The sequence below is a fragment of the Orycteropus afer genome, unplaced genomic scaffold, assembly GCF_000298275.1.
Source record: "Orycteropus afer afer isolate SDZICR_OR568_19922 unplaced genomic scaffold, OryAfe1.0 scaffold00016, whole genome shotgun sequence".
Classification (NCBI taxonomy): domain Eukaryota; kingdom Metazoa; phylum Chordata; class Mammalia; order Tubulidentata; family Orycteropodidae; genus Orycteropus; species Orycteropus afer.
In genome coordinates, this window is record NW_006921603.1 from 8,145,728 (window position 1) to 8,156,513 (window position 10,786).

The following is a 10,786-nucleotide window of genomic DNA, read 5'->3' on the forward strand; positions in this document are numbered from 1 at the left end:
AAAAAAAAAAAAAAAAATGCATTGACCCATGTCACTTTAGTTTTGTGTATTTCACTGTACATAAATTATATTTCAATAAAATGGATTTAAAAAAATTTAAGGAACTGATATTATATTTCTATTAGGTATAACCTTGGATAAGTGGTTTAGCTTTGCTGTGCAGTAGTGTCTTTATCATAAAATGAACACAAAAAAGGGGAACTACTTCATAGGGTCACTGTGAGGATTACAGGAGACAGTGGATGTAAAGCAGGTGTGGAGTATTTGTCAGTGCTCATTGACTGATACCTATCACTATTCCCATTATCATCATCACCATCAGCTCCATCATCATCCTCATCACTATTAGTAACAGACTGTTAGACAGTGACATAGCCATTAGGAGGCTATTCCAGGTGAGTTAAAACATGTGCCTGATACCAGAGGCTCAGTCAGGGAAATCAGAAAGCCAAGAAATACTATAGGACTTGACCAGGGCTGGCAGCGGTGTTGGTGTTTGATTGTTGTTGTTGTTATGTGCCGCCGAGTCGGCCCCAACTCATAGTGACCCCTCCTTGGGTTTCCAAGATGGTATCACTGTGGAAGTAGATTGCCCAACCTTCCTTCTGAGGAATAGCTGGTGGATTTGAACCACCAGCCTTATGGTTAGCAATCAAGTGCCTTAGGCACTATGCTACCAGAGCTCCTTGATGTTTGATAGAACTTCTTTTTTCTTTTTCCTAAAGATTGCTAATTTTTTTCTCATAAGTGTATAACTTTAAGTCAGTTGTACATTAACTACTTAGTAGAGGTCAGTCAGAAAAACAGGAAATAAACTATAATCCCCCTCAAACAACTGTGGGTGGGCTTATATTCAAAGAAAGGTAACAGTATCTGTGCCCATCTGACATTTTATATTAATAATCTGTATGTCCTTAATATTATTTCAATGCCACTTTCAAAGAGCATCTTTCTGATTCTTACATAAAACACCCATTTTATTTAAAATTGAAAGAAGAAAAAAAAATACCAGTTTTCTTTAACAAAGCATACACTTGAGGCCTAACTCTCCTGACACTGGTACCTCAGAGTAACTTCTAGAGTCTTGAGGCACATACACACTAGAAAAATAAATCTTGATGTAAATGTAAAGTTTCCATTACTGGGAAAAAACTTAAACTATTCAGATTTGTCCTGATGCTGTATGCATAATAATGTCACTGCCATAAAAAGGGAGAAATGCATGAAATTCAAAATTAGGGATATATTTATAGTAAGTAATTCATGGGAGCTGCTCACACTAAGTTGCACTTTGTTTTTTTCCCAGTCAAGTATAAGAAGCTACAAAATATTAGGGACCTTGATTTTCCATTCTAAATGTCTCAGTTGAGCATACCCATGGAGTAAGCACGGTTACCATTCAATGGTTTAATTTCCTACAGGTCCCATTCAAATTTGTAGACATATTGTTACATATTATAATCACAAGTCCATTGTGAAAGGAAAGAAGAAAATAGGATTTCTTCTTGGGAGTAAAATACAGTACTAATTTAGGTAGGATAACACTCTTTTTCCTCAACTGAAATTTGGATAATAAAAACATTTATTTGCTGATAGCATTCAACGTTATCATTCAACGTTATGAAAGGTCACAAACTGAAGTCTTTTATTTATCTATTTTTTTCAGTGAGCTCAAGTTTCATGATAGAAAACACCCATGCACTTAAACACTCAAGAAGATAATAAGTAAAATAGGCAGGGCTGATAAATTCAGTGTGCACTGTGAAGGGTTGCTGGAATAGCTAAAATTCCAAGGAGGTATTTCAGGAAATCTGGACAGCAAGTGTGAAGAGGGAGAGAAATAGTCTGTCTTATGAAGTATTTCCAGTGCCCTACTTGGCCATCTGGAAGGCACAGGGTCTTCTTCCAAGTCTCTCCATCTCATCCTCTCTGGCCTGAAAGGATCATCAAGGACAAATGCTCTTACTTCCCAACTTCCTCTCTGGCATTTTCAGAAACATTTTTTTTAGTGTAGCAAAATGCATACTATCAAATACTACAGTATTACATCATATTTAAAAAATTCTACACTGCCCAAAACTTGTTAATCAAGATCAGATTTCATATAATATGTGGCTGTCAAGTCTGTTTTTAATTTCTTTTGTTCAACATACCAAATGCAGTTAAGTAATTAAAACAAATTTTGTTGACTTTTTTTTTTTTTTGCACAACTGGTTTAAATTCAAGATCAAGTAGAACAGAATCTCTTTTGACTCCTAATTCATATTTCCTGTTTCAAGTTGTGAGCCACCCAGATAATTTGTAACATACAGCATACAAAATGGTACACAGTAAAGTAAAATTTATAGAGAATTATTCTCTTAGAAAGAAGCTCTGGTGGTGCAGTGCCTCAGACATTTGACTGCTAACCAGAAGGCTGGCAGTTCAAACCCACCAGCCACTCCACACAAGGAAGACTTGACAATCTACTTCTATAAAGATTTACTACCTTGGAAATTCAATGGGGGTTGCTATGAATCAGAATTAACTTGATGGCAGTGAGTTTGTTTTTATTTTCATTTATTTATTTATTCAGTTTGTTCTCTTAGAGGTAGAGGACAAGAGAAAAGAAGACACTGGAAAGAGTATGAAGAAAAGTTATTATTTATCTTCTGTGGTGGTTATGTTTGTGTGTCAACTTGGTTGGAACTGGTTGAGTAGCTGCGCAGCTGGTGGTAGTTATTCTCCATCATGAGACTAGTAATCAGCTCCGTGGTGGGATATACCACAAGCAGCTGAGTAGCTGCTTTGGGTATGTGTCTGCTTCACATATATAAGCAACAGCTTTGGGAATGGTCTCTAGTGTATGGCATGCTGGAATCCTGCATGTAGCAGTGTTGTTATTCAGCAGCCTGCCATGCTCTGCCAACCTTGGGACTTTCAATGGACTTGAATTAATGGCCTGCCATATGGTTTGGTAACATTGGGACTGTGCCATTTTATTTGTCGACCTTGGGCATGTTAGCCTCAGCAGCCAGCAGTTACCTGAGTGAAGAGATGCCTCTAGCTTCAGTGGGCCGGGAGCAAGAAGCAGAGCTGAAGCCCAAGGTGAAGGGGCTTTCACACAGCCCCTAGAGCCTGGCACTTTGAACTCAGACTTAAAGCCTCCAAACTGTAAGGGAATAAACTCTTGTTTGTTCAAGCATCCCATTTGTGGTATATTCTTGTCAGAGCGGCACTAGGTAACCAGAACATCTTCTTAATAACCTAAGAAGGTTAAGTCAGAAATGTCCTAATGTACACTAAGCTACTCCTCTTTCTGGCTTCTCTCTTCTCCCTAGAACTCTCTTCCCACACCTGGCTTCTGCTTTTCACTATGGTCTCAGCTCAATGTCCTCCACTCAGTGAGGATGAAGTCAAACCTTCCCCTGAGTACTCTGTCATACACAACATTTAGGCCTTCATAGCTCTGGTGATTCATTTTTTCACTTGCTTATTGTTACTTATTAGTTCACCTGTTGATTAAACTCTTTGTTCATTTTCTGAGCCCTCTGTTCTACTCAGTCATATAGGGTCACTAGAGTCAGAATTCACTTGATGACATACCACAACCGACTAAAATGTGAGCTCTTTAAAGGGCAGAATTTTACCTGATTTCTCAGCACTGAAACAGTACACGACACATCATAAACATTCCGTGTGTTTTTGCTGAGTGAAGAATTATCATTTGTGCTCTGTGCTTCCTCCAGAGAAACCTGCTCAAGTTTCCCTACACTCACCTACTCACTCAGGATGCCCTTTACTGAGGTGGCCTTTGCACTCTTCTGAGGCAGAGCCTACCCATCTTTCCTGTTGTTGTTGTTGTGTGCTGTTGAGTCGGCCCCGACTCATAGCGACCCCGCCTTGGGTTGCCAAGGCAATATCACTACGGAAGTAGATTGTTCAACCTTCCTTCCAAGGAGTGGCTGCTGGGTTTGAACTGCCAGCCTTCTGATTAGCAGTCAAGTGCCTTAGACACTACGCTACCAGAGCTCCTCCCATTTTTTTTTCCTATTACATCTCAAATGCTGTAAGCACCCCTCCTCCAGCCACTCCATACCCACACAGTACTCTATATCCCATCCTTTCTCTTCTAAATTGTTAAACAGTGCATTGTGTAAGGACATGAACTTCACATCTTCACATCTTTGCACTCCCAGGGGCCAACTAAGTGATCCTGGGTAAATGATTCCACAGCTCTGTGCCTCAGTTTCCTTATCTAAAACTGGGAGAAAACAGAAAAGAAAATAATTACAAGTATTGTCAGGATAAAATGAGATGATCTGGTTGAAATACTAGGAAGAACCTAGGACATAGTAAATGCCAAATATTCACGCTTATTCTTATTACTTACTCAACATGTTACCTTTTGTTTTAAATTTCAAGTGTATATGTCTTCTGTTTCTTCTGCCTGGATATGCAATGTCTAGCATAGCATCGTGCTTACTTACCAGACAATTCAACAAATAGCTTTCTAATTGAACTTAGAAAAAGGAAAAGGGAAAGGGACAGAACAAAAAAAGGTGACCAAATAGGTGAGGCATTTCTACTAACTCAATTACATTTCCCTTGTGTTCTTGAAATTCTGATGAAGACGGTTAAGTATTTAAAATCCTGTCCTGTTACCAGCAAAGTCAACGTAGATTTCTACTTATTCTCAGATGTCTCCTGTTTTCAAGTGAACATGCTTCAAACTTGTCAGAATCTTGGTAATTTTTCTGTCCACTGAGGAATATTTTATCACTATTGGCTAGAAAGCAGCCAAAATATCTTCTTTAATTTGACTTTACCTAAATAATAATTCAAAGATCCATTGGATTGCTGCCCAGAAAATAGAAAATAAAAAACAAGAAAAAATTAAGCAGAGTGATTTATATTTCCGTTTTATAGAACTGTAATGAATATGCGGGTCAAGTAAATAAATAGTATTTACAAAAAAAAAAAAAGAGAGTAAAATTCCACTAGTATGTATTTATTGAGTTTAACAAGGTATGTACCATTGGCTCACCCTTCCTACCCTATAGGATTTCAGCAAATTAAACTTCTCCAGCTGGCAAGTTGTTAGTGTTGATGTAATGTTGCTTGTCCCTGGACAACTGAGCTCAGCATTTCTGGTTCCATTTTTCTTTTCCAAAGGAGAGCTAAAGAAACATTCCTTGGACAGGCATAATGTGTTTGCTATATTTTATGAAAATTTACATTTTGTAGTTGACATTTTGTTAACTGTTCCATGATTTCTGTAGAACTGATTTGTTTGGAGAAAGGTGTAAACTTTCATAAAAAAATCAAAATATTCAAACTAGTCGATTTAATCCAAAGCAGATTTATGGAGCTAATGATAGAGAAAATAAAATAGTTTCCCTCTTATGTGTGTACAGAATCTAGTCCATAATGCAAGCATTATTCTAAATGTATTTATTTTAAGTATGAGAAGATGTCTTCTTTTTCTTCCTCTTATTCTATTGTTCTCATTCTCTTTCTCCTTTTCTTTGACTTGCACAAAAAGATAGTATGTTCAATTGATGCGAAGAGTAATATTTTAAAAAATGAGACCATATAACTTTATTCTCATAAAGTTTAATAAATTCTCAAGAATTTATTCTCAAGACCAAGTAACTTTATTCTCCTGACAATATATTATGGGCATCCCTCAAAATCTAGCTGATTATTTTTCAGCTCAGCATTCTATTATATGGATATATCACAATTTTTCAACCATCCTATTGATGAGTAATTATGTTTCTTTCCATTTTTTTTTTTCTTTTCCACTAACAACTAGAAACTACCATCTTTGTACATATATATTTATATGTGGGTACTTTGGGTTCTATTGGATAATTCCACAGTGCCAGACCAATGAGCTCTGGTAGCGTAGTGCCTAAGGCACTTGATTGCTAACCAGAAGGCTGGTGGTTCGAACCCACCAGCCACTCCTCAGAAGGAAGATGGGGCAATCTACTTCCATAGTGATACTGCCTCGGAAACCCAGGGAGGGGTCTCTATGAGTCAGGTCCGACTCAACGGCACATAACAACAACGACAGATCTGCACAGAGACCCTAGTGGTGCAAAGAGTTAATGCCCTTGGCTGCTAATCAGAAAGTTTGGTAGTTTGCACACACCCAGAGCACCCTGGAGGAAAACTTGGCAATCTCTTTCCAAAATATCAGCCATCAGAAACCCCATGGAGCAGTTTTACTCTGATACACATGAGGTTACTGTTAGTTAGAATCAGTTCTATAGCAAGTGGGTTTATGGAACTCCACATAGATCTATACATCTGTATATATTAATATTTTTCTATATAATATGTAGATATTGCCAAAATGTTTCTTTATTTGATTCCATCAGCATAGATTTTCTGATGGAAATTTTCCTTAACACTCAATAATAAAAAATAATGCCTTGCTTTCTCAGAAAACTTCAACATAGAAATGAAATGTACCCAAAACCAAACTCTTTTTAATTATTATGATATTCTTTCTGAGATAATTTCCCACATTTTTGCTGGCCATCTAGTGATTGTTTTCCTCATTTATGGCAGAGTTGTTGTTGTTATGTGCCATCGAGTAGGACCCGACTCATAGCGACCCCTCCTTGGGTTTCCGAGGCAGTATCACTACGGAAGTAGATTGCCCAATCTTCCTACCGAGGAGTGGCTGGTGAGTTTGAACCACAAGCCTTCTGGTCAGCAGTCAAGTGCCTTAGGCACTACACTACCAAAGTTCCCCACCACACAAATGACCATCTTTTCAGACTCAGTCATATTTGGTAACTGCAGTAGAATAAAACAGTAGTAATCACATTTCTATTTAAATCATTTCTTCCTCAACTTTGTAATAAGCCAACTCAACCAACTTGTTTCTTTGTTTATTTTCAAATATTAGTCTAGACATTGAGCCAGCAAGATGTTTGTGAATTAGTGTTGTAAAATGTATCATGTTGTTGTTGTTGTTGTTGTGTGCCGTCGAGTCGGCCCCGACTCATAGCGACCTCTCCTTGGGTTTCCGAAGCAATATCACTATGGAAGTAGGATTGCCCAACCTTCCTTCCGAGGAGTAGCTGGTGGGTTTGAACCGCCAGCCGTCTGGTTAGCAGGCAAGTGTCTTAGCCACTATGCTACCATAGACCTGTTCTTAAATAAAAGTGAGATTTTTTTCCTCCTCTTTTGGACTGACTCAGTGATTTATTAGCCAGTCCCTTAGTAAAGTGGCTTGACTAGTACAGACAGAAAATGTGTCCAGGTTACTCAAAGCATATTGGAAAATAAGAGAAATAAGAAAAATCTTAAGATGTAGAATAGATCATTTCTTTTTTTTAATTCAATGACCATCAACACATATTGTTGTTGTTGTTGTTATGTGCCATCAAATTGGACCTAACTCATAGTAACCCCTCCTTGGGGTTCTGAGGCAGTATCACTATGGGAGTAAATTGCCCAACCTTCCTTCCAAAGAGTGGGTGATGGGTTTGAACCACCAGCTTCTGGTCAGCAGTCAAGTGCCTTAGGCACTATGCCACCAGAGCTCCTCCACACATATTAGCTCATTCAATTTTTCTACAACCTTATGAGATAACTATTCATGAATGAAAAAAACTTGAGATCAGAGAGGTTAAGTAGCTTGCTGAAAGGTCCCACAGCAAATAAACTGGAAAGCCCAGAGATTTTCTCCCATTATCTGTTCCATTATGAGGCTCACACTCTAAACACTACTATGTCCTCTTTTTAACCTGATTTATGACTAACCATTTACATATTTTTGCTCCAATATTTTTTCCTCTCTCAGATCTAAGTTACACATCTGTATGAATCAGTGGTCAATGATGTTATAAATATGAAGGTAAAGTTCCTTTGGCTACAGTATTTCCATACAACTGAAGTGGGATTTTGACTCAACATTAGAGAAAGCCTCTGGTCTACTCTTGGGGTGAAAGGGGATTATTACATGTCCTGCTGACTAGTTGCTCTTCTGAAGTTGACATTTCTCCTAGGAGTGCTGATAATAAGAGGCAAGAGTATTTTACATGAAATATTTTTCAGTGTCAGACTACATTTTACTGTTACGAAGATATTTTTACCCTAATATCTTAAAGCCACTCAGTAAAAACTAAATTAATCTTATATGACCTGCTAAGTAAACAAATATTTTTCTCTCCTGTTGTTTCTTTAATCCTAAGGCTTATTTGGGAAGCTAAAACCATTTTTCTTTGAGATTTCCAAAAGGCACACTCAAATCCTTTATGCTTAGAACACTTAAGGGAGGGAAGATAACATTCTAATCTTCCTTGTATTAGGGGAGCCCTGGTAGCTTAGTATTGTATCTGAGTAAATATTTTCATCGACAATTCTAGAAATTTTTCAAAAGTGGAAAATTTAATCAAGATTCACATCATCTTAAGAGATAGATTGTCATGGAATACAAAGCCTTTTTTCAGTTTCGTATGTAAAAAATTTTTTTTTTGGAGAAAAAATAAAACACTCCAAACTCACTGCCATGGAGACAATCCGGACTCATGGTGACCCCCTTTGGGTTTCCAAGGTGGTAAATCTTTAAGGAAGTAGATTGCCCAGTCTTCCTTCCACGGAGTGGCTGGTGGGTTTGAAGTACCAGCCTTCTGGTTAGAAGTCAAATGCCTTAGGCATTAAGCCACCAGAGCTCCTTATGTAAAATCTACAGAGGGGTTTTATTGTCTGAGTATGGTGGTTAACTTTAATGTCACCGGGTACATAATTCTTGAATTGGTTTACCTTATTTTCTTTTTCCTAGCATTAGATGTACATTTAAAAAGCATGGACAAATGCAAAAACACAGCCTTACAACTTAAAAAAAAATAATAAAGTAATTAGGGCTAGTTTGGATAAGTTTAGAATGAACATGCATTGGGGTAGAGGGATGGGGGAGGGAATCTTTGTAGAAAAGGGCCAGGGAATCTTTTTCTCAGTTCTTCCATTGCCATTCAAGGCTGTGGGGTGAATAAGTCACCATGCACTACCTCTTGCATGTTAAGTCTGAGCCCACTACTGGTCTGGCGGCCAGCGTCGCAACCCTTTCTGGCAGGATGGTCTGGCCATTTGCCAAGCTCCGAAGTCACTAAGCCAGTGCGCCCGGGAGCGGGAGGAAAGGAAGACTGAAACCATAGACGCGCTGCAAGGGGCTTCTGGCCACCGGAGGCTGTCTGGTGCCCATAAGCTCTTTCAAAGGTCGCCGATCCCCAGGGATAGGCATTCCTACACCTGCAAGCACTCACAGCAACCAGCGCACACCCAAAGCAAAGCATGCAGCACCCTCCTTTCCCAACATCTTCCCCATTTGGCGGCACTTTCTGAAAAGCAGACAAGAGCTTCCGCTCTGTTTTTTCTCTGTTCCAAGTCACCCAAACTGGCACTGAGTGACGAGTCTTTGCGCTCACAGATTCAGCATTCCCAGTCTTAACCCTGGAGCCTCCGCGTACCCCAGGCATGCCCAACAGCCACGCAAGCATCTCACGCACCTTTGAGGCTCCCAAGGGGACAAAGGAAGTACCACCCCGAGTATAGAATCGCTGAGCTACCGGGAGATTTGCTCTTGGGCAGCCGAGAGTGCGGTGGGACACGGTACTCTGGGACTTGGAGCGCTCTCCCTGCCCCGGGGCGCGCTCACCATTTGTAGCCTCTGCCGCGCTTGAACTTGAGAGTGAGCGCAGTCTCCAGGAAGAGCAGGAGGTTGAGCAACGCGAGCAACCAGTACCACGGCTCTTTCTTTACCTCGGTCACTCGCCAGACCCCGACCAGTGAGTGCAGCACGAACAGCAGCCGGGTGGCCAGGGCGTTGAGCAGGACCAGCGGCTCCATGCCTCCCGGCGCGGCCGCTGGGCCTCTCTCCCCAGCTTCGTGCAAACCCGGCGGCAGTACCCGGAGCCCGCCCGTGGGGGGTAACGTGACAGTGGCGAGACCTTCTGCAGCCGCGGTCGTCCCTCCTCACCCTCCGTGGCCGGTGGAGCCCGAGCGCCGCTTGCCCCTCCCCCAAACTTCCTGAGAACTCTTTAAAGAAGGGGTAATCCAAGCCCAGCTTTTCTAGACTGCTGGGTTTTCCAAGAGTCTGGGGCCGCGCCGCTGAGGCTCCAGGGCGTTATATTCCAGCGCAGCCCAGCCCAGCCCCCCTCCTCATTCCAGAAGCCAGTCTCCATCCTGGCCCCAACCCTCACCGCCAGCCCCTGTCCTCAAGGGATCCACAAGAACTCCCCCACTTCGAGGGGCTGGAAAGAGAAGGAGGGAGGTGGACTGAAGGTCAAGGCGCTGCCTAGAAAGAAAGGGGGAGGGGGTCCGCACCTGTGGCACCTCCTCCCTTCACCACTGAGTACTTTAATTCATCACACTTTTCACAAGCACATGCTCTCATAGTGACAGGCAAAGCTAAAACGGAGGAGGACCAAAGAATTCCCTGTACAAGCAGTTTTGGAAACGCGGTTCCTGCCTAGTGTATGGAATGAAAACTTCCCAGGACTAGAAGAAGAAAGACACGCTGGGCTTGTGAAAGCATCTTTGACCTCAATCAGAAAAATGACTAGCCAGGATCTCTTCTGTCATGTTGCTGTTAAAACAAAGTGATATTCTTTACTATGCCTCCCCTTTTGACCCAACCCCCACCCCCACTATTTTTCCTGAAAGGAAGGATAAGGCAGAGGAGAAAGTGTGGGAGGAGGTAGAAGCAAGAAGTATGACTGGAAAGTGGAATTCCTGGGGCAAGGTTCCGCACACTCAGCATCAGTGACTCATGAGTTAAACTCTG

General features: G+C 40.9%; 1 protein-coding gene across 1 annotated transcript in view; it reads right to left on the reverse strand.

Annotated features, from left to right (window-relative positions):
• TMEM26 (transmembrane protein 26) overlaps nt 1-9,849 on the reverse strand; it is a 59,854-nt gene extending 50,005 nt beyond the window's left edge. Inside the window, exon 1 of the mRNA XM_007959385.1 lies at nt 9,659-9,849. Coding sequence (XP_007957576.1) covers nt 9,659-9,849 — 191 coding nt within the window. The remainder of the gene's footprint in view (nt 1-9,658) is intronic.
• Between the last annotated feature and the right edge of the window lie 937 nt (nt 9,850-10,786).